The sequence below is a fragment of the Cystoisospora suis genome (genome assembly GCF_002600585.1).
Source record: "Cystoisospora suis strain Wien I chromosome Unknown contig_1816, whole genome shotgun sequence".
NCBI classification, from domain to species: Eukaryota; Apicomplexa; class Conoidasida; order Eucoccidiorida; family Sarcocystidae; genus Cystoisospora; species Cystoisospora suis.
The window spans coordinates 17,337-43,815 of NW_027154616.1; the positions used below are offsets into that span (position 1 = coordinate 17,337).

Sequence of the window (26,479 nt, forward strand, 5' to 3'; positions counted from 1 at the left end):
GCCACCAGCGCTATCGGTACTTGAAGAGGATCTGTTAACGACTCAGAAGTTTTCGTGCATGGGGTAAAACAAGAACACCTGTCCTTGGCCAATGTGGATGTTTAGCCCAGCGCGGAAACTGCTGTGAGGCGACCAAGGACAAAGCCGTATCACCCGTACATCTCTGAAACTGGTACAGTGCCTTCAGGGTATTACCCGGGCTCGTTCTGGCTTGCCGAGGAGACCAGGTGTCTCGCTACTCTGTGGATCTTCTCACTCCGTTCCGAATAGGCGAGACGTCTCGCGTCGCAAGGGAGTGTCATACATTCATGGGTGCGGTACTCTTTCCACGAGTCGGAGGCGAGGTAGCGCTCTCCAAAATACTCTGTTGTCTGTTGGTCTGCGTTTCTTACAGACATGTGGCGAGAGACTGCCACAGGCAGGCGCCGTCGCGTGGAAGTGTATGCGCGCCTAGACGGAAGTCGCCTGGAGGCAGTTGGCTCTATCAGCCCGTTGGACAGTAGCTTCGACGCATTCGGGGACGTTAATCTGAACCGCTTAAGCAGGAAAGACGAGAAGGCTGAGCCCTTTTTCTATGAGTCTCTTTACGACCGGTCTCCATCCGTGCCTGTCGGACTTACTCTGATGAAGTCGGGAGTCGGGTTTTCAGTGAAACGTGCCCCGGAGGCTCTTCTGCTCCTGAGTGATCTCCTGTTGGCGCCAATTGGCTCAAGAGCGAAAAACGCCTTGGCTTTTTTCTCTCCACTAACTCGTGTTGCAGAGCATGTTGCGACACGTCTCCATCGACTGAAGGGACATTTCTCCAAAAAAAGTATGCTGCTGTTGAGATAGAGTCCTGCACGCGCCGTGCTGCACACTGCTCCACCTTGACTATATCCACGAGTGACTGAGAACAGAATCCGTTTTACTATACGTCGCACCAGGGGTACTCCCCCGTGTGGGCCAGAATAGAGGTCTCTCCGGACGTTCCAACATTGTCGCGATTCCGCGATCGAGTACACTTTTCACCCAGTCTGAGTTTCCTCACCCCACGCTGTCTACCCGAGAAAAGACGTAGCAGCGATTGGTGCTCACAGCACCCTTTCCCGTCCTTTTCCAAAAGGTGGGCACGCTGCTCCCGGATTTCGTGCGTGCACCTGGACGTCTAGTGGTCCGATCAGCGTCAACAATTGTGTGCATCTGCAGTCTTTTCTGTCCTTATCTCGTGCTGTTCCTGTTTGTCGACGTGGCTCAGAGGTTGCTGAAATGGCGGCTGCGATTATGCCACAGCTTGATGCAGCGCTGAAGCACATCGAGGCGAAGACCAGCGCCGTGCATAGCGAAGTTGCCGCGGCCAACCCGGAGGATCCCTCGGCGACGGAGTGGGATGTGCAATTACACCTGAATTACTTGGATGCCTCGATGGCACGCATGAGCGTGATCGTACGTCTGCCTGTCCGCCTACGACGCTTCAACTCTGTGTTCGACGTGGCTCCACAAGTCTTGCGGGCTCTCCGCCTTCTCGTTGAAAGAGTGGAGAATGCAGCTGATGGCAGCGAGGCAGTCGCTCTTGCTCTCGGTGGTTCTCGCTTTGGATTATTTTCGGAAGCCGTCCGCACAGCCACCAGAGTGCTGGCCGGTGGCCACTGCAAGCCGTGTACCAACCCGCGCTCAGTTCCTGAAGGCGAATGTGGCATGTGCGACGTTTTCAAGACCGGCGACGACTCCGTTATTTTGTCACTGAACGGTAAGGTAAATAGCTCTCTCTCGGATTACGCAAGAGAAGAGCGCGTACCCCAGTCCGTACTGGAAAAGTGGGAGTCGAGCGGGGTACTGTTACTTCGCGGATACGTGTGCGCCCCATGGCCTGTTGTACCCATGTCCCTCAAATCCTATGTCTCGTCTTACTTGATGCAGCTGACATTGTGCCACTCCTCCCTGTGTTACTGCCCTGCAGATATCGTCCCTTCACAAGCGACGATGCCGGCCACCGGGACATGGGCCGCTTGGAGTGACGATCAGTTCCTTATCAGCTCTCGCGTCCCTGCGTCTGCTAACGGTAGCTCATTCGTAGGAAGAGACTACCTGACTGAACGAAGTGTTCTCTTCACGCGTTTTTACCCGCCATCCTCCTCAGACAACGCAGGAAGGCAGTGCATCCTTGCGGTAGAGAAGCCTATCCATTTTCCTGTTTCGAGTGGCAGTTATGATAGCGGGGACACGGGTTTCACAAGTACTGCGACACCCCATGTATCCGCCGCCAAACTAAGGTCACGAACGAGACGAGAACGGCCACTTTCTTCCGGTGCGGGTCCGTTTCGGCTCTCTCCTTGCAAACCTATGTATTTCCTCAAGACAGCGTTAGCGGTGCTGGCGGGATTCCGTAACTACAGTAATCGTGGAGGGGGCGCCTTGTGAATGCTCTGCGCTTCTCGTGCAACCTGGGGAACACCACTGTACTTGGAATTCGTTTTTTTGGTGTGGTGCTTGCCAGCATCAGAAGCCCACGCAGCTGTTTGTCGTAATGGGTTCGCCGCCGCTTGTGTAGGAAGGACTGGGGGGCCACGTCTGTGTTTTTGTTCCTGAGTCCACTCTCAAATATAAGAGAGAGGGACACAGGGAGTGCGCTCTTACATGTATATGGTAACTTGTGGCCGGTAACTCATCTGATTGACACATATTCTTTGTTGGTTTGCCTTACGAATTGGTGCCTTCTCTCTTAGGCTCATCCGCAGAGAACAAGAACAGGAAGAATCTTACCCACCGGCGCGTCGGTGTTGAGTTCGACTACCACACTCAGTTAGGTAAGACTGGCTTCGTACACATATGTACGTACGCTGTCGTGGCAGAGGCTCTAACGAGCCCGGGTGTGGAAGGTCGTGTGCAGACCAAGCGCTCCATCATGGCTGTCTACCGATATACTCAGCTACTTCTTTTGAAGCCTCTTGAATGGGACGGCGGGTCGAAATGTGGCGATGCATGTATGTGCGTGAGCACCTTCGCGTGGGTCCTTACGACATGTTGCGAGGACTCGCACGAATCTCCTGCGTCATTAGTGTCTACTAGCACTTGGGTTGGCGGACACTTTTTGTCTTGCTGAGTTTACGCCTCCCGGCTGTACATTAAGTGTGCTCGAGAAAAAATGTACAGCATACTGTGTGTACGGTGCGGTCTGCCGCATCTCCAGCTCGGTGACGATGTACAGTGTCACCCACAAGTTGACAGCTCACGTGAGCAACACTTCTAGGCACAGCCGCATATGTGTGAAAGCTTCTCCGTCGAGACATCCGACCTTATGTTTGCGTGCTTCAATATCAGAACTATCTGATGGGGAACAGAGTTTGCCTCACAAGCAGCTGCATCGCTCACCACAGTCACAGACTGCTAGGGAGTCTCTGGCAGAAATGGATACCTTGTCCCGTCAAAGATTACATCCTCTGGAAGCACTTGAGTTGCCGTCTACAGACTGACGAAGATTGTATGCCTTAGGGGGACGTGAGTTCGCTTGGCTGTCATATGCAGGTCTGCCCGACCGCATGGCAGCTCGATTCGAGAAGTACGCAGCGGACTGCGTGAGGTCCCGCGTAATCGAATCTCTAGAGCGGCTTTCACAGGACGCGGACCTAGTCGCGAAGTGTCCGTCTGTCTCCCCCGTTGTTGAGACTCTCTTCCGCTCCGCCGACTTCGCCAGTGTCGCCCCGCTACTTGCCTCTTCGAACGAGCTTCTGCAGCATACCGCTGGAGCGTGCGGCGGTACGATATTTCTGTTTTGGGTGCTTCGACAGTTCTGGAGTCTTGCAGATGTGCATCAGTTGCTTCGGCGACATCTATCAAACAAACCCAGAGGTGCCCATTTTTCGTGGCAAAGCTCCGCCGGTCTTTCGCCATTCTTTCACGTGCACGTAGAGTCCCGTGCTGTTGTACGCGTCCAAGCACGCATTTACCGGTCCTCTTTGGCCAGAACTCTCCTGCCTGTGGGGATCGCACCGCAGGCCCTGTGTTTGGCACCACTGCTCTCTCAGCGACCACAGTTTTTGTCTCTTTGGAGCGACCCGTATTATGCATGCCAGATAGTCGTCAGTGATTTCGACAACGCATGCCGCGTACAAGCAGACAGGTCGCTTGGCTTTCATCTTCCTGGCAAGAGACCCGATCGCTGACCTCCATCGAACCGGATTCGCAATTTTATCTCTTCCACTGTCATCCCTTACGTGTTCCCCGGCGTTTTGCCGCGTTCGGCAGGCGGGTTTGTCAGTCTTCCGCCTCGTTCGTTGGGTCAGTGTCACACCCGTGCAAAGCTGTAGTGTCTGTGCGTGTGTATGAGCAGCTTGTTGCGCACCACTGTCCAGACGGCTCCAACGATTACACTCTACGCATGAGCATCTGTTTCTACAGGACTTCTCCCAGATTTTTCTGCTGTGCAGTGGTGTATCCGCTCTGCTCTTCTCAGCGTCCTTCGCCACGGCCATCCAGGCGTGTTTAGATCTTGACGGGGACATTCTGGGTCATCGTAGGATGCCCGCTTTCCAGCCGATCGGAAGATCAAGATTGGTCCAGATCATAACCAGTCTCATGACTCCAGGTGAGCAAGCACCACTGCGTGTGGCAAGAAGCCAGCACATGCTGATGCGCTGCACCGTCCACACACCACCCTGGAGTCTGAGTGTGCAGTGACTCTTTGTTCTGTCGTCGCTTTCTTACCTGTTGTGAGTTTCTTGTGCCGAAGCCTATTTCGGGGCGTGGCCCAAAAGCAAACGCGCGGCTTGTGAAACGGTAGGTATGACTTAGGCCCCGTGCTTCTCCTGTCGGAGAAAATTACTGAGCTGTATCCCTTTAGTTTGTGTGTTCGCATTCCGATGCAGTTCCCGCTAATGACTTCCTGGAAAAGCTTGCTAATGGAGCACAGCGACTCCACGCACTGCCTGCCGGGCCTCTCACTCAAGCTGCGCTTGCAGCCTCCGAAATCGGTAAGTGTTTCTCATGACTCTACCAGTCACAGTCGTAGCCCAAATACCTTCATTTGCCTGGAGGTGCCGAGTACCCGTGAATTTGTGGTCTCATTCGTGGCAAGAAAGTATTGTTCCCTACAGCTGGATTCACCTTTCCTTGTGGGAAACACCTCCATTTCTCCCAAGCACTTCAGCTTTATTCTCTCTGCGGTGTGTCCGTGACTCGAGCAAGCGCCTTTTTACCTTTGTCTTCCCAGCTAGAAGAGCGTTGGAAACAATGAGTCCTCAAGCTCTTTCATTGGTCTCGTACGTCTTTGGTCCCGCGGCCCCGCTTTCGGCCCTCTCCGACTTGATGGACAAGCAAACCCGATCCACGGGCTTCACGTTCACATCGGACTTTTTTACCGACCCTATAGAGACACTTGAGAATCTTTTCAATCCTGAGGCTGTTGCTCGGCGTCCACGTCCGGACGATGAAGACCAAGATGAATACGGAGATGGAGCCGGTTCAGGGGCGGGGACAAAAGCGCAACGCGGACAAGGAGCTGGAGAGATAGCAGCAGATAGTGAGCAGGCGAGTTCGTCCCAGAAGATGGACGCGCCAGTGCTTGAACCCGTTGATCGCACCTGTAAGTCCTGTAGTCGGCAGCTGGCCTGCAGGTGAAGCGAGTCCGTACCTCTGTTTCCGCGTCCGGAGGGGAAGGAATGCAATATGCCGGTTCGCAACCAAAGGCGTCCACGAGAGTTTGTCGGCGCGTCAGCAACGTTACACTGCAGAGGATCTCCAGTTTGTGTCCTCCCGTACAAGCAGGTGTAACAAGACAACGGTAATTTTTTTCTGTCTCTGCAGTTGGAGCCCTTAATAAACAAATGCGGTGGACTCTAGCCTCATCTCACACGCAAGTTCCCTCACAGTCTACTGAAACTGTTACAGCGAGCTGCCACGTAGAACGGTCATCGAGCCGGTCGAGAGCTCCTGTGGGCGAAATAGCTCCTCGAGTCTCCGCATCACGACCAAAAAGTAAAGACTTTCACCTGAAAGCGGGCTGCGTCCTGTGTGCCAGCGACGGCCTCTGCGGAGCGGTGAGCTCACGGTTGTGCTTTTCCGTGCTGACGCGTACAAAGTAATTGCAGATGCTTGGCTTTTCACGGCACACACGCCAGAGACGCGTCAGCAGCGACGAGGGCTCTTCCTACCTGACTCTGCCTACACAAGTAAATTCCCGCTGTTTGATGTAGTGGTATTGAAAGGCCGCAAGCTTCCACTGTATCTGGTTCTCTTGCTCAATCTGTCAGTGGTCGAAAGAATGCCGCAGCAGTCGGTGAGGGACTACGTCTCGAGCTTGAAGACCAACAGCCCGGAACTTGCAAAACCCGCATACGATATTCTCAAGTGGCCCGATTCAAAGTCTCCAGCCGACGAGAAGGAGCTCCGAATGTTGGAAAATGCCGTAAACGGTAAGGTGCTTGTCGCTGCGTCCTTCACTTTACAGCTCAGACAACCGCAGCAATCGAATGTGCTTTTTCAAGCGTGCCTCTGGCTGTTCTGTGCGAGGAAAAGCACTCAAGAATAATTAGGAGCGGAATCCGACCCCTTTGAGGAGGGGTAAACCCAGGACACCTCTGTAGACGGACGGAGCGAGGGTGGACTCACTGCGGTGAGCCTCGCATCTCTGGAATAGGGAGCGGAAGGATCTGTTGTCTACCCCGCTCTCATCTGTGCAAATGGTTCTGAATTTCGCGCGTACAGCAGTGTGGTGACGCTGCAGATGGCCCACAGCTCGCACACACAGCTGGTGCGTGCAAAAGTCTACAAGTGGGTTTGTGGTGGGAAGGCTGATAGCATTTCACATATTTTTCATTCCTGTTCAGATGCTCGCCTGCGCAAAGGGGATGAACGCATCCCTTCTCCCGTGCGCAAGTTGGTCGACGACGCTATTGCGGATTATCAGCAAGCACAGCAGGCAGCTTCTCCTCTCGACGAAGAGCCCGAAGAAAGCGAAGCCTCTAGCGAGCCTGGGCAAGAGACAGGACAACTTGCTGCCGCGTACAACAAGGGAGAAGAAACGCTCAGGACAGTTTGGGGGAGTGGGGAAGGCGCAAAAGAAAGCCAGCTGGACACGCCGTTTGCTGGCGCGTCACCTGTGCCTAGAGAAGCTTATGGAACGCCCCGCGCTCAGTTGTGGGGCCAGGGCCAGATCACCCCCAGGCTTATATCGGCGCCAGCGCCCGGTCCACGAAGTGGGACCGCCCAGCCCAATTTCATGTGGCCATACGTGCACAAAGTCATCACACAGAAAACAGGTGAGGGTATTGACATGAGCAAAAGGCCTCAGTCAAGGGGTGTGCGTCGCCTGTGTGGTTGTGCTTTTGCTATTATGAAGCTTCTGGTTTACTCGCATGGCTAGTCCGCGCAGCAACAGTAGCACTCTGTTCAGCTGAGCCGCTTGGCCGTGAAGACGGAAGCCTCCTGACACTGCACTAGATTCAGTAATTCAAGCTTTTGAGAATTTCCTACCTTTCTGGTACCAGTGAGGAGTCTCGGCCGTCGCGAGTAAAAACTATGCTCCGATAGTCTCCAAGCAAGTGCCCGGCTGCAGCCGATCGCTGACCGGTGGGACATCATGGTCAGCCACTCTCTCACTCTTGTGTGCTCTGTCTGTTCAGGACCAGCCACCAGGATGCCAGTTTGGGTACAGACTTCTCGTAAGCGCAGTAGCGACCTTAAGACTGCTGTCTTCGTGTACCACAGCAATTTTGCTACTGAGCGGCAAGTCCAAACGTTTCCCGTTTTCGCTGCGCGCGAGCGCGGAGTTATGAAAAAGGTGACCCTTCGCCTCGAGTCTCCAACTGCCGGTTCTGTAGAACTGCGGAGCGTTTGTTTTGTGCGGAGGTCTGTGGGACGCCGACTGAATTGGCACGGTGCAGACTGGGGCACTCGATGCAGCTTTCGCTGTTCGAAGACTATAAACTGGGCTTTCCCTGCAACACGGCAATGGTCATCGTATTCCCCGGTCTCCTTTTTTTTTCGTATTGGCGTGCAGCTACATGTCCGTGCTCAGATCCTGACCTCTCACAGGGCTGCATGATGGACGCTGTCAAATCGACGAGCGACGTGATCTTTCGCCTCTCGCTCCTGGTGCCTCCCGCAGTGGAAAGGTTCATGCAACGTCAGGGAGGCGGGCGGCGGATGTCTCCTGAGTTTGCGGCATTCTGTGCTTCTGCCGGACTCTTCGTCGCTTCATGGCAGCAGCAGCTCATGGCGACAGGGTACGAGGACATCGGAGCTACAAGAGTGAGTTTCTGTACCGCTAGGTGCACACACACTATGCGGATAGTCCGTCATACCTCAGGACTGAGTAGGGAATCTAGAGGCAGTCGGGTCAGTGGCACCCGAAGGTAGTGCGCCGACGACGAAGTCGTTGCGGTTCGGCGTCTCGCTTCTCGCAGTGAGGCGCTGTCTTTGTGATTTTGGTTCAAGTTTGTATCAGCCTAGTGTGTTCCGGACGTAGTCAAGTGAGTAGGATCCCTCTGGGGTAACCAACGTCCTTTCGGTCACGCCCTCTGTTCGTCCAGGCCCACTTGGCACTTGTGGAGCGCCTGGCAAACGGCCACAAGTTTTTGTTGAAGACGTACTCCGACGAAGGAACATCTGACCACAAGGCGTGGCGCTCAAGGCGGAGGAAATTCCATCGTTTTCAGAAAAGTACGCACACGTTAGTCGAAGTCGAGAAGACCGAGGCACACGCCAAAGGCCGTTCGTACCGCCAAGCTAACATGCCCCACATCCTCACAAACTGTGCTGGGCTGTAGTCGCAGACAAAGAGAAGCCCGGTCGGTTACTACCACATTCTTTTTTCAACCGTGTAGGTGGCGCCGAATCAGATAGTGCCTGGAGGCAAGTACTATTCGCGCAGCACAGCTCCGGGCTGCGCTTGAGCAGCCAGTCCTGCTGAGGGAACGACCAGAGCGTGAGCGTGTTTGGAGTCGTCTGCGCTGTTTGTTTTCTTTTTCTGCCTCTCCTACAGAGTATCTCTACAAGCAGTGTCGCGCCCTAAGTGAGTCATAGACGCCAGTCTGGAACCTTTCTTCTAGATGAGAGGGAGTCTGTACGCTTCCAAAGACTAGAGTGTTCCTGGTCTAGACCTGAAAGTCGACCTACGAGAAAGCCCGAGTGTTTCTGCTTTTGAGTGCGTAGTGCACAAGGATTCTATACGTCGCTGGAGACGAGGAGAACCGTCAGAAGCTCAGTCACGTGTCGGCAAGGAAAAGAGTTGCTTGCTCACCTTTGATGAAGACTAGAACGATCCGAAGGCCTGCTACCACTGCAGCGGGTCTGACTGATTTTCGCAGAAAACATCTTACGACAGGGGAATGCATCGCTAGGGCTACGAACCCCATCAGCATTGCATACCCCTTCACCCCAGTACTCAGCGGAAATTGTGTCAAAAGGGAACGGCCATTCTACACGCCGCGGGCGACCCCCCCCGTCTTGACGGCTAGTGCATAGTGTGCCTCGAAAGAGTAATTTCCTCTCTCTACCCAGCCATCCCGAGCGCCTGAACTCAGGCAAAAAGCAACGCAACTTGTCTGCAGCAGGTTCTGGATGTGTAACAGAGGAAGTTCCTGATCCTGTCTGTCAGTGGACTGAAGCGCGGTTGTCTTGCAGTAACTGCAACTCCGAACATGTGTCCGGTCCTTGTTCGCAAGTTTCCAGGCCGTCCGTAGCTTGTTTCCCGACGCCACGGATACGCGTCATGCCAGTCGTTCGTTTGTGCCTGTCCTCCATTCAGTGCTGCAAGCGGGCAATGTTGCGTTTGCCACAAATAAAACGCAGCAACATCCAGCCTCGTCTTTGTACGGCGGCATCGCGAACACCCTCAACACGACGTTGACTGACGCGACCCAAGTTCTTCGCGCCCTCTCCACGTGGGGAGAAACAGCACTGCGCAGGCACTTGTCTTTGTCACGGCGCGTCGGCAGAGTGCTAACCCGGAAGACGTCTCAAGCCGCCCCAATTGCGGCTTTGTTTGCCGGTCTCCAGGTATCCGGAATATTGAAGCGGTGTTTCAATACTGCAGGCGGCTACCTCGTCCGCACGTGGTACTACATGCACATAGCGGGGGAGCCACTGCTTGAACTTGCGAAGAGGTTACCTGGCGAGCGCACAAGCGATCTCGCCCGTCTGTCTTACGAATTTCTCGGAGGTGAACGGGTGCGCGCCAAGCTCTTCGGTAAGCCTTTTCCAGTGCGAGGCTAGCGCAGTGTCTTAAGCTTGGAATGGCAAATTGACTGCTAGATAAAACCTTCCATGTTATGTTGCATTTCTTTTCCTGGTGGAGTTGCTGGCCCGTGGGAACCTGCGGATGAACTTGGACCAACTGTTTCTCCGCCTGCCTTCCTCTTCTGCGGAGCGTTGTTGTGTCCTGTCGAAGCTGCTACAGCTGCCGCATTCTTGGGTGTACTGAGCCCATCGCCTTTCTCAGCTCTGCGGTGGGCTGAGCACACAGCCTGAGCTGATCGTTTGGGTCGGTGCACACCTGTTTCTCTACACATCGCGGATTACGGTATCCATGAGCCTGCTCTGATCCGGCTTCTGCTCTCCGGTGTCGGTGTGTCCCAAGATTTATGTGATGTTTTGGTTGTGATTGATTTCGTTTTTTCGAAAATGGCAAGGCAGGCGAAATAGAGTAGACGACTCGTCGAACACAGCCTGATCCCGTTACATACACTTGCTTTTTGTATGGCAGTGGCGCCTAAAGTGTTGTCTTTCTGCAGAGCCGGCATTCCGAGAAATATCCAAAGTTGTCACTGCGGCTTGGGAATCGGAAGAGCTGTTCACGAAGCTTGCGAGTTACGTACCAGGAGACAAAGGAACAAGCGCGAGGCCTCCTCTTCGGACGGAGACGGAAGATATGTCACCCCCGCCTGAGCGCGTGCGCCAACCCCATAATATCGTGTATGAGGGATCTGCCAGTGGAGCTCACGGTTTCGGCACGCCAGTAGTGCGACACTCAGGCGGTCCTCGGAAAGAGTACATCTACCAAGGGGGTGGAGGGGCGTGGGGAAAAGCGGCCACATGGGGACCGCAGCAGAGTGGAGACGCAGAGTACTTCTCGTTTGCGGAGTCTCAAGAAAACAGGCTCAGGAATCGTGAGTCCCGCGATCACCAGCTTCCCTTCACGGATACTCCACGCGTTTTGTATATACACAATTTCATTAACTTCTCTGTAGGATAAGAACGCCTCCAGCTGTTAGTCCAAAGCACAGAAAATACAGTGTCTACGAAGACAGTTTCCGTTGCTCGGGTTATACTGCTACAAACATGTCAAGCTGTAGACAGGCCCCCATCACGTCGACAGCGATTTTTCTTATAATTATGCAGACGCAAATTGAATCGCTACGTTGCATTACCCGAGACACAGGGTGGATTATCGGTAACCACTGTGTTTGCTTCTCCGGCGGCAACTGATGGAAGAGAAGTGCAAGTTGAGAACTGCCCTTCGTCCGCACCTTGGATTGGTCTCTTCGGATGCTGTTACCCAGTTTGTCTAGGGAGATGCGAAACAAAACGCCGTCGGGCGGCCTCGCTGTATTGCGCCCGCACACTGTCTGTGCCACAGTTCGAGTGCCCCGCGCGGTCCGCTTCTTCGTTATACAGATGCGGATGCCTCATCCGGTCCTCACCAAGCTTCTACAGGGGGTCAGCTGACTGCAAGTTTCCGCTACAACCCCGTTAAGTACCGGAGAAGAGATAGAGACTTGATGCTGGTCGAGGTTCCTTTAGATTTCTCAGGAGCTGAGCTGGAGCAGTTGGCGGAGATGTCTTCGGACCAAGTTCTGTCTCTTCTTCACAAGAGTTTGGAAAAGCTGCATCAACAGCTGCGTATCAAGAATTCGCTACTCACCGGCCAACACCTCTCACTGGTGCAGTTCGAGGAGCACAGCCCCGGCCGGGGAAAAGCCTCCATGGGCGCCGCCGAGAAGGTGAGGCTTGAGACAACGTGCAGTCTAAACTGTAGATGCAAGTCTCTGTCTACGACGTCTACACAAGGGGCTTGGTTTTACTTGGTTCCACCCTTTCTTAGGCAAACGCTGCTGACGTCCCAAAAAAGTCCGCGGACACGGTACGGCCGTCGTAGCTAGGCAAGATCCTAATGCCCTTGTGCTTAAAACTAGTCGGACCCTTTTACACCAGAAACGACGGCTTTGTTGCAGAGAACTGGGAGTGTCCTGCAACACTGCAAAGAGCGTGATGTGTTCTCAATCACTTGCAGTGTCTGGAGGGCAACGTCAAGGCGAACCTCGTCAAATTCCTCGCCGATCAGCTTCGCCGCGATCTCCGCCAAGAACATTCGCCCACAATCTATCTGGAGCTCAATCGGCAGAGCCTCCCTCCACTGTCGGCGGGCGCAGTCATCGCGGAGACAGTACGGGATGACACACGCCATCCTGTTCTTGCAGTTCAGATGCCCGGTAAGAATACAACCAGACCCAGTCTCTTCGTGCAGGAGCCTTCGGTGAAGAGGTCGAATGGTCTTGAAGTGCTTCAAGCTTCATTGACAGGCGTCCGTATCCGTCGTCTCGTGAACACAAGTTTTTGTGTCTCCGCTTGCCGAGCACCAGCAAGCAAGTCCGCTAGCTGTTTGAATGAATCGCTCCTGGACCCCTCGCCAGCAGCTGGTACCACACATTGGTGGTTTGTGGACCACAGCTCGTTCCGTGTCGCGTAGTTTTGATGCGCCTCACGCAATTTGGCCCACGAGCACAAGCTCGGAGGCGCAAGGCGGGCCAGTCGTCGGAGGGGTCGTCGCCGCAGTAAGAGACGCCTTCAATCCCCCCCTTGTATGCGGCGCCACCGGGGTACGGCACCAACCGTAGACAGAAAATGTCTGTTGAGTGATAGCCAGAGAAGTCACGGCGACGAAGTCGCCATGGGGTTCTCTGGCCTTCGGCAGACTCGAGACACCACGTGGCAGTACAGTGAGCAGAAGCCTTGCTCCTGAGCCCTTCACGCAGTCCCCGAGTTACGTTGGAGACGGCAGTGCCCTGCGAGCACAGGCACAGAAGTCCTTCTGGGGCAGCCGAGTATCAGGGACACGTACTAAAGGAGGTGTATTGGTGGAAACGGACAGCTTGGAGAGATACCTTCAGCCTACCCAGCGCAGTCGAACAAGAAGTTCATGGTTTTCTCGCAGTAGAGTGCAGCAACGTACAGCTGGCCTATGTGGTGCGGTGTTTGCAGATTTTCTAGATGACTCACACCTTCGACTCGATGCCAGTAGGTTTCTTCCTGTGAATGTCGGTGTGCGTCCCGACACGCCTCATGTACTCGCATGTCCAGCGGACTTGCAGAGAGCACTCGAGTCTCGTTCTACGTATGATGGGGCTCGGCGGCGAGGCCAGTGTGTTGCTCACGGGCAGGAAGCCACTCGGAGGGTGTGTGGAGTCCGGGGGAAACCAGGCTAGATTGATATTAGAGTTGTCGTTGTCACTTCACTATTTTCTCCATATGTGGTACTTTTTCTTCCGTGTATCACGGCATTCGGAACCTAGCTCACCATCTGCACACGCTCCCGAGCCGCAAAGCACAAGACACAGCGGACTATCCCGCTACAGCTAGCTGCAGTGCCGGCAGGACTGACTAGTGAGGTGCCCCTAAAACTGAACAATGCTCCGCACTCCCCTCGGCATCTGCGAATGCTGAACCATGACTGGTTGCAAGACCGTATCTAAAGGCACACGCGGGTCTGGTCCAGCCGGGGTCCCGTTTCTGGCTTTCCCCTCCTTCGACGTCAGGCGACCGAGGGTCAGTCGTTGATTAGTGGCCGATGCTGTCTACGGTGCAGACAGGCAGGGAGCTCCTCGGTGGACGCTTCTTCAGGTTACGCGGACCAGACCAGATGCTTTGTTCAGTTGGCTCCTGTAAACGTTTTGCTTCATTTTTCCGTGCTCTCAGGTACTCTAGACTTTAGCGCGCCTATTGTGGTGTCAGGTCATTGATATGCCAAGGGAAATATGCGAGAGTCAACTTCTCTTCAAGCGACGTTTTTGCAGCCAAAGCACGGTCACTGACTCCCTCTCCAGGACCTTCGGGACGTGGTTTGTCACATCGGACTTCAGGTTCACGAAGATCTCGTGACTGGTTCTGACTCTCAGGCTACGTCCCATTTCTCCAGAAGAATCAAGATTGCCAGGAGTGCTTGCTAACACAGGAACAGCAGCGATGCTCCCCGGTGCACTTCACGGCCCGAGTGGAAGAGCATGTGGACTCTTGATACGCAGCTTCCTGGCTCGCATCGTTTGCTCCGACAGTCAGGCCCACTTCCAATGTAGAGCCTTACAGTACGGACTGCTTTCTCCTTTGCTCCTGCTGGTCGGACATCGATTCGGTGATGCCCTTTTTCGAAGGCCAACTGTTACATGGCCAGCTAAGAAGGGGAAATTGTTTAACAGCTGAAAGGAGGAGCGGCTGTAGCGTCTGGGCAAATCCGCGTTGTTGGTTGCTGGTGCACGAGCGTACAAGCGTTCGACCCCTTGCAAGTGGAATCCCGCCCCAGCCTTCACGTTTGTTGCTTATTCTTGCATCAGCTGTTTGTCTCACGCGAGCTTTTTACGTTACGTAGTTCCGCTAGCCTGTGTTCCCTGAGTGGTTTTGTACACACATGAAGACATAAGGGCCTTTCTAATGAGCCTTCGCGCCAGCACCCCAGCATGTCTTTATTTTAGGGTGTGGCGGGCGAGGCACGGCAAGCAAGAAAATCTGTTTTAACTAGTGCTTTCCCGAAACCGCTGCAGTCCCATGCTAGTCTGGAGTCCCCCCGGGGCTCCCGACTACTGCCGGAATGGAGAGCTACAGGGTCAGCTACTCACTGAGGCGTGACAACAGCACTGCGTTTCAGACGGACAGGTCTTTGCCTAGACAGTGGCGACTGGCACCGCCCCGACCACCCCAAACAAGCATTAAGCAACTATATCTCTCAGGTTTTGGGAGGCAGACCCCTTGATTTTTTTGCGCCTTCGACTGACGAAATTGTGGATGCTGTAATCCGCACAGGGCTTGCAGCCATGGCCATGATGTAAATAGTGCCTTGGCTCTTAGAGTGACAACCCAGCGGCACACCCACTCCAGCGATGTAGCGTAGGCGCAGACAGCGCTACCGGTAGAGGTGGAAGCGTGAGGCGTGCGAGCCCCCTGTCAAATCCAACCAGTCCAGTAGCTGTCAGCCGTCCCTCAGGACATGCTCAGCGGCGCGCGCAGACAGAGCAGACAACAAAGCTGTCAGCGTGTCTGCGCCCGTCGTGCGAGGTTCCAGCTTCGGACCGGCAGAGCGAAAAAGTGAGGTACATCAACAGGAGCCGAATAGCCTTCCTTATGTAAGAAGCTGCTGCCGTCAGACGTGAGCCGTAGGTGGTTGCGACATCCCTTCGTTGTTCTGAGAAGATGGATGGAATCTCCAAACGCGTTCAATGGGTGTCTACGTCTGAGGGCGTCTTAGCAGACCCGGTCGGCCCCCCTTGTATTTCTTCACGGTTTCCTGTCCTGCAAACCTATCGGTCAGCAGCCTCACCGACCAACTGCAGCAGCCTTAAACATCCTGCCCCGCCAAGCAGCTATAGAACTCCAACGCGCAAAACAAGAGCAGATACGAGCTCAGAGATCTCTACGGCCATAGACACGGGCGACCCGCCGACTTCAACGTAGGGCAGCAAGTTCGGTTGAAAGCAACGAACCTACCTCTGACCAGACGCAAAGGCTGTACGGTCGATGTTTGTCGGACCCCTGACTATCCCAGAAAGATTCGGGATAGGGACGCGGTTAGGCTACGGACGCCACCTTCACGGTTTATACATCCGGCGTTCCTCGTATCATTACTGAAACGTAAAGTAGAGCAGCCTGGCACTTGAACCGCTCTAAAATGCAACAGCAAGCAGTCAGAAGAGGTCAGTACTTACGTATAAGTATTCCGACCACTGTTACTCAGAATGAGGCCGTGAATTTCTCGTACAGGAGTTAGACGGGACCACCACCTGCCTATCAGAGGAAGACTTGCAAAGAGCGAGGGTGCTCGCTCATAGCTATCCTGCAGGCCTGGAAATTCAGCAGTCTGCCAGAAGATTTTTTGACGAAGACGACCATGCAACGCGTTACAAGATTCCATCAGTCTTCTCGAAACGCGGAAGGGTCGTCACAGCTGGGATTTCAAGTACGCACTAACACGATTGACGGCCTGGGCGCCGCGCCGCCGTCCGGTGAATCCCTGGGACTGAAAGAGTGACGCTAAAACATTCGCTGATTGACAAAGACTTCTTTCTTTCTGGCCTCCGTGGCCGTGTCAGTGGTAAATTTTAGCTCGCTTGACAACGTAGGTTGACGGTCGAATACTTCAAGCAGACACCTGTAAATTTTGAAGGTGTTTGTTCTTTTGTATGAAGGAGCAGGCAAACTGGTAGTGACTTGTCACACGGACGCGGCATTATGGTCAGGAATGGGAGCCGTACACGGGCCGACCCGCTGTCAAAATCCGCGTAGCTGTCAGCTACCGATCAGGACATGCTCAGAGCAGTTGCTAACCAAGCACTGCGCAGATCTACCAGCGTGTCTGCGCCCTTCCTCTGAGAGGTTTCGGCTTGAGGCCGGCGAAGCAATCCGGATGAGTGAGCATCCACGGCAGACGTGCGGCCTTCCCTGTTACGGTAAGAACTGCACATGAGCAGAAGGCGCTAGTGATACCATAGTTCGGGCCTGTTCCCCAAATATGAAGCAGCCCGAGACAAACGTTTCCTCGGCTGCTCAACTAGAGCACCTCAAATCATTGCTGCTATACTGTACTCACATTCGCCGCCAACCCCGATGCGATCCAGCGGTGCCGCCTACAAGAAGGATTTCTGCAGCCCATATTATGGAGTATCGGTTCTGCCAGGCAGGTTGGGGAGCCGCTTATCAGACAGCCCTTGTTGGACTGACGTTGACCCACCGTCAGATGAGGACAAAGCAGTAAACTTCCCTGGCATTCCTCGCCGCTTTTTGTCTCGTCGTGGCGGACGAGAGACCAAGTCGCCTGCCCTGACAGTTGTGCTGGAGTTCCACCAGCTCACCGGACTCTGGGTGTGCTTCGCTCGTCACGGATTGTCAATGCTCGTTTCACTTTTGATATTAGTTCGTTGCAGGTAGTTAGATTGCTCTTACCTATCACACGATGGACGCCGAAAGACAGGAGTGCCAGTCAAACGAGCGCCTGAAGTCTTTTCATCAGCCCGATACAGTCAGGAAAGCCCTTAAGAGTCGCGCTGAACCCTCCTCACTGAGGAAGACATCCGGACGCGCGTGTCACGCCGCGATCCGACGGTTTTTAGTAACAAGAAAACTCCTTCCTGGTCGCGACAGCCGCCCAAGGTTACGAGGCCCAAGCGCCGTATGAAAGTCTCATTCATTTTGTGCGAGTCTTTGTTGAGCTGTCACTGCAGCTATGTACAATATACTTCTGGTACATCTTGAGCCTGTGTACTCTTCAGCAGGCCTCTTGTCGCGGTTGCCCCGAGCGCGAAGGTAACCGGCATTACAGCCGTACTGCCTCCGGACAGCGAAGTGGGCTGCTGTAGGGTCACGTGGGTGCCAGCTTTGTACTGAGCCGGGGGTGCAGCACCAGGGTACAATACGCAGAGTTGACTGCTATGCTTGTTTTTGCAGGGGTCGGAGAAAGCGCTGACAGATGCCCAATGTGTTCAGCAAGAAAGCGGCGCGTCCCGTCGGCGCTCACCTAACGCGGCCAAGAAGCAGTCCGAGTTAGGTTCCATGCTGGTGGAGAGGTGGGCTGATACCCAAGAAACAAGAAGTGCCCGGTGGGGGGCCATCATCAAAAAAGCTTGGGTCGGAGGACTGAGAATTTCTAGGCGATGCCATGCTGCATCCCGCCAGACAAATAGGTCATCTGCTTCCTGGGCGATGCAGTTCCATCTGCTTCCTGGGCGATGCGGTTCCATCTGCCACTGCTGCGGCTCAACTGCTGTCTTGGTGACAGCTTCCCTATCAGCGTGTCCCGCTCTCCCCGGTTGTCTCCCTTCGGCCGCCCCGGGGCAGGCAGCAGGGCTACTGTTCGGCCTCGCTGGCTCCCGGAAGACGTACGCAGACGCTGGCCGGGTGCGAAGGGAGAAACAAGGGAAGAAACAGCATCAGTGCTAACGCTGTCTATGCCGTTCTCAAAGCCCCAAAGGAGTTTCCCCGACTCTGGTACATAGCCGTGCCCACTCTGCTTGAACCTGCCTCACTGGTTCGTGATCCGAGCGTCGCGACGCGGTGCCAGCTCGCAAGGACCTATCTTCTTGAAGTCGGTCCGTTACGACCGCATTTTGCCGTGGCCTTCGCCACTTTTCCAAGACATACCTTAAAAATACCCTACGGGTTCGCTTTTTTACACCGTTGTACGTGCTGAGTGCCTTTGGCAACAGGGAGATCTATATTACACGTTATTTTAGTTTTGTCTTGCCGCGCGGGGCTCTGAGGGGCTCGTCTGCCTTGCGAGCGGAAGCCGTGCCGTGCCTGCACTCATCATCTCCCCCATCCAGTGCTACGGAGACTGTGCCAGATTTTTCTTTATCTTACCGTTGGCAAGTTCGCCGACAGGGCCGCTTGTCTGCTCGGCGCTGCGCTGCCTTCTCAGCTGGCGGGCTCGAGCCTGCGTCCCGCCGACGCACAGGTGCCGTCCCGACTTGGCGGTCGTCATGGGCCCACTATCTATCGATTTCTGTCGCTTCCGCGCGGCTACGCCATGAAGGTCACTCCCTCTTGCAGTCTACCTGGTTCTAAGTTCCTGCCGTACTAGCATTTTGTTGTGGTGCAGCTCTGCATTCGGCTTCAGCTTGCGCGATGCCACGGGGACACCGCCGGCGGTTTGTCTCATCGCTGCCCCATCACCGGCGGCTCCCACTGGCCCGGTAGTGGCTTTCAAGTTGATTTCTTGTTTTCTGAGTCGAAAAATAGTGTATTTTTCAGTGCACTGAACGATTGCCCTGATTCTTGTATGCGCGCTGAAACTGGCGGCAACCTGGGTCACGGGAGTGTGCGCGCGTGGTAGGTCCGCTGCGACGTAGTGGTTCGGCCACCGCTGTGACCCGTTGTGGCGGCAGCACCGTTGTCCTCGGGGGTCTGCAGACAGTATATCACTTGAAAGTGTTCCAAGGACAGCGATTTTGGTCTATATAACCCACTACTACGTTGTTAAGCTTCAACTGCATTCTTTCGGGCACGCTGCTAGCGTTTCTGTGTGGGCATAATTTCTGCCACGCGGTTACCAGTCTTGCGTGCCACGCTATCCTGCTGTTGGCGCTGCGGCCGCTCCCGTCTGCGGTTTCGACTCAACTGGGGCCAGCCACAGACCGCCATTCCATAAGCGCACACCTGCTTACTCTTCACCAGTTCATAAAGTGCGGCAACACATTTCTTTCTTTTTCGCATTCAATTCGTTTGTGCCCGTCTTTTTACGGACGCTTTCTTGCTTTCATCTCCCCGTCCGGGAACACATCTACGTCTGGCGCCCCCTCCCGCAGCCGGCTTCCCTCTTTCTCCCCTGGCGGCTGCCCAACTCCACGCCCCGCGCGTCACTGTAGAGCGTCGCCGCCACTCGTCCTGCCACAACGTCATGCAGGCAGGCATGTACCTGCGGAGCCGAATCCCGATTGAAAGGGGCCCCTAGCATGTGATCCGAAAGCAAACAGCCTTTCTCCGCACAACACTCCGGCATTCCTTTGTGTCAAATTGTTCGGAAAAACTCTCCTTTCGGCAAGCGGTAGTGTTACAATCTTGTTTGTGGTGGCCAGCGGGCCGAAAGAGAGGCTGCTGCGCATTCTTTTCCCAGCCATCCCTCCAATTCCCCGTTCTTCCCCCACCGCCCCTCCCCCCGTGGTTTCTTTTTTTGCCTGTGCATCCGGCACGAAGACGCGACTTCCTGCCGCGCTCTCTCCGTGTCGAGGCGTGGGTTCTAACTTCAAATTCGCGTCTAACTCGCTTTTTTGCGGTGGTGTGTTGTTCCTACGTGTTTTTGATCTCTGTTCTGCGTACCATGCCTCTCGTGTGTCTGTCTTCGTTGTGCCATGGTACACAAGGAACCACATAGAAGCTGGTACCAGCAGGGCCCCGCCTCTCCCTCGCCGTGAACAGTGATGGTTGCGTTGAACTAATCTTTCCGGCACTGCGTTGAAATAACGGTTTCGGCACCGCATCCGGACATTGAGGTTCCCTGTAGACGTCGATTTTCATCTGAACCTGCTTCGCTCGTGTACGCCGAGTGGCACCTTTATGACTGCGTTGCTCCCGCGCGCGTGTCTGCGCCGTTGTTCCCCGTATTTGTTTTTCTCCTTCATCTGTTGAGTGAGTATTTCGTGTTTGGCTAGGATGGAGGGTGCGAATGAGGAAGTATACACTGTTTGTAACATTCAGGTGTTCGTGAAGTTTACCATGGGGGCTTTTCGCGCTTAGCGGTAAGGGCGATCCGGCGCCGGCAAGTTGTCCTTCGGTCTGTACTGTTCGCTGCCCAGCTGCTGCGCTCCTTCGTCAGAGGTAACGAACGTGTGTGCCTCCGCCGTCATTCGTCCTTTCTGGCATGAAAGTATTACACTGCTGCATTCCGGTTGGCGCGACCGGATTGCTGGTCATGGAAGTGAATGACAGTACCTGTAGCAGGCCTTTTCCTCGGTCACTTTTTCCAAGTCTAGCAGTTTGATTTTCTAATTATCCAAGGCGTCGCAGTGGTGGGGGGCGTCCCGCATACCATGGTAGTTGCAAGTTGGTTGTCTTGATCAGCTTAGCCAACAACCCTTGGGTGCTTCATGGACAGAAGTCGGTACGTGTTTCCCCGTCCAGACACTAGAACCCCTGTTGCGTCAAAGGTAGATATATGTGGGGAGCTTAGCGAATGTATCGCTTTTCAGTTGCTGGTCGGTAGCAACAGACACAACTCAGGACAAGAGTTCCAAGAAGGGCGGTTTTTCCGTGGTAATCCTGGTACGCTGCAGAAGATCGCAAACAGGCAGGTTTTGAAGGCGTCTGGATAGGGATGACTGCTGACCGTCTGGTAGAATACGTGTTTGCAACATTTCCGTGTACAAGAGTTGTACATCGGACATTCGTGTAGTGAGGGTCATTGATTGTGCTGTGTCGCTCGCTTTGCGTGGGGACGTCTGTCGGGGGTGACCGAGACGACAGTGCTAGTGCCCCGACATTGTAAGCCGTATAGCGTTCCTCGTTCGTCACCGAAGGGGGTTATCGCGGTTCGTTGTGTAGAGCCGTGACCGTGCTGTGAGTTCTGGAAACACTAAAACCTAGCTTGCGTTTGGTTTCTCATTGTTTTTCGATTGAATTCCGTGTGGATCCAGCCCATCATTTTTGCATTGTGACCTGGTTCTTTGGATGCCCGCTTCTCCCAGGAGATGCGCCTACGGTTGTAACCGTCTTGGTCTTCGCGCGATCGTAATGTAAAGCGGAGGTAGCTGTGTGTGTCCGTAATTTTCTGGTTAAGCAGTCTAGTTTCCATCCGACCAAGGTGCACGTCTTTACGGACTGAGTTTGTTTTCCTGTTGTCTCACCTCGGTTCTTCTGTGGTCTGCACACTGGTCGGAAGAAGTTTCATACACATACCGGGGGACCGTGGCGCTCCTTTGATCCCCTGCGAGTGCCTAGTGTTCGTCCCGTGGGTGGGTCTACCCATACAGCCGTTTCTTTTCGCAACGCTTGTCCCCCCTGCTCCGAGCTCTCCGGCTGTTACTTATTCATCCGTCGATCTTCCGTTACAGAGGTCATTTTCCCGTTGTTTGTGTGGTGACTTCGAGCGAGAAAAGAATCACTTTTGTTGCTCGCCAGAACGACCTTGATTTCGTCTCCGTTTCTTTCCGCACTTCTTGCACAGTCCGGACGCATTTTCTGTTAAGTGGGGCACCCCGCATTCGTGAAATTAGCGTGATTGGGCTTTACTCGTCTCCGTTTTCTTCGTTCATCTAAGTGAACTTACTTGGTTTTGTCCATATGTCCGCTTTTGTGAACTCGCGGTTGGCTTTTGTTTTCACGACGGCGCCGGAGTCCAGTCGTTACGTCTTCGTGGTGCGCCGCTCCACGCTTTTTCGCTCGGAACCGCTTGGAGAGACAGTTAGTCGTGGATAGCAGGCCTTGAGATTCCGTTTCGCTTGGAGGTGTTGTCGTAGCGGCGAGTCACAGGTTTTTCTCTGGTGGTAGGTGTTCGTTCAGCGCTCCCGTTCATATCCTTATTTCGAAGATGATCAATCTGCAGCAGCTCGTTCGCGTTTTTTCGCGCGCTTCTTCGTCGGATTCAGCTGCACATTCTCCGGCCAGTCTCTCTTCTATTCAGCAACAGCAGCAGCTGCTCGCCTCTTTGGCTGCTGCTTCTTTCCCCTCTTCTTTTCCTGGTCTGCCACTGGATTCGAATCAGATCGCCAGTATGGCTAGTCAAGCACGGTTAGTCAACCAAGCCGGCAATCCATTCTGTGTGTTATCATCCCCGCAGGCACCCTCGGGGCCGGAGGTGGGTAATGTCGCAGCAGGGTTTCCCGAGCTGCTGTTCTCCTCTCCAGATTTTGCTGCTGCGGCAGTGGCGTGTCTGCAGAAGCAACAGGTACTTCAGAATTCCTCCAGCATGGCTTCAACTCCAATCCGAACCACGAAAGAAACTGGAGAAGGAAGAGATCACGTAATGCGTTTTGAGGGAGATGGTGAATCCGCGGCGTGGTGGGCAAATGTAGAGAGAGATATTGGGGACTCGGCTATGTCTCGATCTCTGGCGTTGTCACGTCTAGGTGTGAGTTGCAATGGAACGTCGGATGAAGAGAGCTTGAATTGCCAACATGTACTGTCCTCAGCTGAGTTTCTCGGGTCTGTGGGCTCGCGTGTCGGCGGCTCTGCCGAAGGTGGTGGGGTTGTTTGTGGGGTAGGAGATTCAGTCACTGCTCAGAGTCCGTCTAACGGGGATACATCGGCCCCGCAGGTGTGTCTTGTCTCGCCTTCGTTGGGGTCTGGTCATCGACACATTAGTGGAACTGAGACTCGCGATGGTGGTGCAAACAAATCGAAGAATGCTGGAGACGTCTGCGCGGTGGGGACAGGCCAGCGGCTTGCATCAGGTTTGTGTTCATCACGGGAAGACTGTGCGGGGATGACTGTTCCTTCAGAGGCACCGCGGAAAACCCCAGAAATCGGTGTAACGACGTCCCGCACCAGTAGTACCCGTGCCTGTGAAAACCGCGAACCTGTCACATCAACGTTGTCCACCACCCCAGGATTGGAAACAACACGGACAACCACTACGACCAGTAGTGCTCCGTCAGATGCGGTCCTGTCAGGTCGTGGCGCGAGCGAACCTGAGGAAAGGGAGACGGTTTGTCTTTCTAAAACAGACCCAGGTCGGCGTAATGATGCTTTAGAAGGAGAAAGAGAGGAAGCTGGCACTCCCGGCAGTCGGGATCAGGCTCAGGAGAAAGAGGGTGCAGAGCAGAGAGATGGGGAGAAGACACCTGAACAGAAGAGTTCGGTATGGACAGTTGGCGAGAACTCAGCCTCGACACCTTCGAGTGTATTCACACCAGAAGGCGGGGCAATGAGCACGCAGCCAGAAGAAGCATCGCAGGTCGACAGTGGATGTCGGTTTTCGAGGAGTTCTCGAGGCTTCGCTCCCGTTTCCGACCCGTCCTCACAGTCCGACTCTGTTGAACAACAGCAGTTAGAAGGCGAACCGCCTCTTGCTGACACGCAGCATGTCTTAGCTAAAAGCGAGAAGGCACGAGACTTGTGGTCATCAGTCCGCGGAGATTTAACTTCACTAGGGGTCGAACACGCTTCACAACTTCCGCATGGTGTATCTCATCTGACTACTTCGTGGAACGAGTCATCGCAGTCTGCGTCGACTGTCCCTACACCTCCGCGCACGGATGCCGGGAACGCTAGGCCCGGTCCCGCGGAGAGCGATGGTTCCAGTCCTCTTTTTTCGCCTTTTCTCAGCAGTCTTTCTGTCTCGGGTCATCCCCCTCCAGTTCTTCAGCGGTCAAAATCGGCCGAGTCATCCATTGACAGGAGCAGCGAACATCGGAGCATTTCTCCTTCGGGTGTTCTCTCCAATGTGTTCCGCGAGTGTTTCTCGAATAAGCAGGTGGGGGGGGCAGGTGTACATACATCCCAGACAACCTCTGAAAGCGAGCGTACCGTGCTGGGGGGCAACGGCGTTCATCCGACTGGCGTTCCGCCGCTGTCATCCTGTCCTTCGCCAGACGTTTCAACTCCGATATCTCTCTCTGGTGGTGCCATCTCAAATCTTTTGTCGTCATCGCCTCAAGCGCACAACCCTGCGGAACTCCTTTTCTTGCTGCGAAGTCAAAACCCCCGCACGGCGGCTCTGCTGGCCGCGATGCAACATCAGCAAGCTGCGGCTGCTTTGAATCGAACCACCCGGGGTGTGGGTGCATCAGGGTTTTTCGGCAAAGACGCACGGGCTGGAATCGGAGAGATGGCGACAGGTGGAGATGACAGCGAAGCAGGAGTGCCGTCGTCCCTCCGTCATGCTCATCAGCACTCAGTCGCCTCAGAGCAAAGTAATAAGAAACAGAGCAGCAACAAGGCATTGCCTGTCAGCGGCAGTGTAGTACACAGAAACACAACTCGCGCAGTTTTGGATAAGGAGAATGGTTCTTTTGGTTCGCTGGCATCGACAATGCACCTGCCATCCCTGTCTCCGTCCTGTTCTCCTCCGTCCTCTGCGTCAACTCCCCCTGGACACGTTGGTGTAGGCGGTGACAAGTTCAACTCTAATCACGTTCAGAACGTAGGAGGAGGTGGCCCTTGGGGTTTATGTGCGTCAGGAGTTGGCTCGGGTAGGGGGGGCGGCACGTCACCAAGCGAGTCGGCCGACAGTTTGCTACAGAACAGTGGTTTTCTTCTAACTACAGGGAGTGGGGGAGACAGCGCCGCACCGCCGAGTAACAACCTCTTGCGAGTGGCTTCTCCGTGTCCACCCGTCGTGTCCGCTGCTAGCGCCAATATGGCGAGCTTGGGGGCTCTTGTTTCCTCGCCAAACCACCCCGCGAATAGTCTGCATCAGCAGTTGTTGCTTCTCTCAGCGGCCCTAGGGGATTCATCTGCTCACCAGGCCCTTGCGGCTGTTGGAGGGCAGGGATTGGGAGAACAAGGACAGGTAGGGGGAGAGGCAGGGGAATCTTCGAGAGTCCGAGCCAGCACCAACGAGGAGGGGGGCGCTGCTGTAGGAGGGGGTGTATTCTTGTCAAACGGAGCGCTTGATGTCCATTCTGGTCAGAGTCCGAAAAGTTCAGGTCTCGTTTCTCCGGGCGCCAACATCTGTTTGAACAGTCACCCTGGTGGTTCCCTCCGTGATCTCCACATGAATATTGCAGGAATAGACCCTAACGCTACTCACGCGCAGCTACTTGCGCTATTGGGGGAGAACAAGGCAGTTTTAAAAAACGGAAAGAGGCAGCTTGAAGTTGCGAACGCTACGGGTGGTGGCAAGGACTGCTCGTCTGCTGTGGGTTTGGGGACGCGTGCAGGCGCTGGCAACAATCAGAAAGGGTGGAGCGGACAGCCAAACAAGAAACTCAGGAGGACTTGCAGTTCCGGTGGTTCCGCTGTGCCATCCCTGGAGGGCCTCGCTGCTTCACGTTCAGACAGCGAGGAAACTACTCTTTTCCAACAAGTGGGTTCGTGCCGAGAATCGAGCAGCATCGACAGCACTGGCGGCGGCTCTTCCGTCTCTACGAACGCGCCTCCGGCCAGCTGGTCTTCTTCTGTTTTCTCGGAGGTCTCCACGCAGAGAGCGGATACAGGAGGAGGGCCTCGTTCCCCTAGTCTGCAGACTCTCTCGGAACACGCCAGTGGCGGTGGTGGTGGGGTCAGCTCGGTTCTCTCCTCGATTGAGCCTACATCGTCTTGTTCCCTTGAAACTCTCTCGGGAATTTCTAGGTTAGCCAAGCTTCCTTCAGCCGAAAACATCTGTCCGACTCCTCGCGTGGCGTCCGCTACCCTGCCTACCCTGTCACCGTCCACCGGCCCATTACTTTCTGGAGTTAGCGGGAATGGCTTGCCTCTCCAAGGCCCCGGAGGCGCTTTCTCCGATTCAAACGCAACTCGAGAAGCCATGGCAGCGGCCGCTGTGCTGCAGCTGCACACGTTGCAGCAGCTTCAGCAGATACAAAAACAGTTTCAGCAAAGAAGCGAGTTACCTCCCACTGGCAGCGGAGTATCGGCGTCTGTTCCAGGGTTCGGGGGGGTGACGACGGGAGGAGGTACCGGGGGGCGATCGACTGGTGCGGGGCCCCAGACAGGCACCGGGGGGAGGCGTGGAGGGGGGATGGGTCTCCATCAGCAGGCCAAACACCATGCTGCTGGGAATGCACATCATCACCATCACCCTGGTGTGTGTTACTCGCCCCCGAAGGACGTCTGGAGAGCAAGAATCACAGTCGACGGGAGGCAGCACGAACAACAGTTCTCGGTGAAGAGGCACGGTTTCGAAGAGGCGAGACTCCTCGCTGTTCAATGGAGG

General features: G+C 54.8%; 2 protein-coding genes across 2 annotated transcripts in view; both read left to right on the forward strand.

The window, feature by feature from the left end:
• CSUI_004042 (rhoptry neck protein ron4) overlaps window positions 1-14,623 on the forward strand; it is a 20,632-nt gene extending 6,009 nt beyond the window's left edge. Inside the window, exons 7-26 of the mRNA XM_068064237.1 lie at window positions 395-811; window positions 1,235-1,726; window positions 1,937-2,038; window positions 2,703-2,783; window positions 3,502-3,732; window positions 4,430-4,561; window positions 4,842-4,946; window positions 5,186-5,557; window positions 6,225-6,386; window positions 6,801-7,232; window positions 7,596-7,634; window positions 7,973-8,223; window positions 8,505-8,634; window positions 8,957-8,986; window positions 9,722-10,162; window positions 10,707-11,081; window positions 11,590-11,915; window positions 12,206-12,404; window positions 13,174-13,209; window positions 13,888-14,623. Of these exons, the coding sequence (XP_067923787.1) occupies window positions 395-811; window positions 1,235-1,726; window positions 1,937-2,038; window positions 2,703-2,783; window positions 3,502-3,732; window positions 4,430-4,561; window positions 4,842-4,946; window positions 5,186-5,557; window positions 6,225-6,386; window positions 6,801-7,232; window positions 7,596-7,634; window positions 7,973-8,223; window positions 8,505-8,634; window positions 8,957-8,986; window positions 9,722-10,162; window positions 10,707-11,081; window positions 11,590-11,915; window positions 12,206-12,404; window positions 13,174-13,209; window positions 13,888-13,931 (4,397 nt within the window). The 3' untranslated portion in view covers window positions 13,932-14,623. The remainder of the gene's footprint in view (window positions 1-394; window positions 812-1,234; window positions 1,727-1,936; window positions 2,039-2,702; window positions 2,784-3,501; window positions 3,733-4,429; window positions 4,562-4,841; window positions 4,947-5,185; window positions 5,558-6,224; window positions 6,387-6,800; window positions 7,233-7,595; window positions 7,635-7,972; window positions 8,224-8,504; window positions 8,635-8,956; window positions 8,987-9,721; window positions 10,163-10,706; window positions 11,082-11,589; window positions 11,916-12,205; window positions 12,405-13,173; window positions 13,210-13,887) is intronic.
• A 3,362-nt stretch (window positions 14,624-17,985) lies between these two features.
• On the forward strand, window positions 17,986-26,479 carry CSUI_004043 (ap2 domain transcription factor ap2iii-2; the record flags this gene model as incomplete). Its single annotated transcript, XM_068064238.1, has 1 exon — window positions 17,986-26,479. A coding segment is annotated over exon 1 (4,287 nt), but the record flags the coding sequence as incomplete, so codon positions are not given.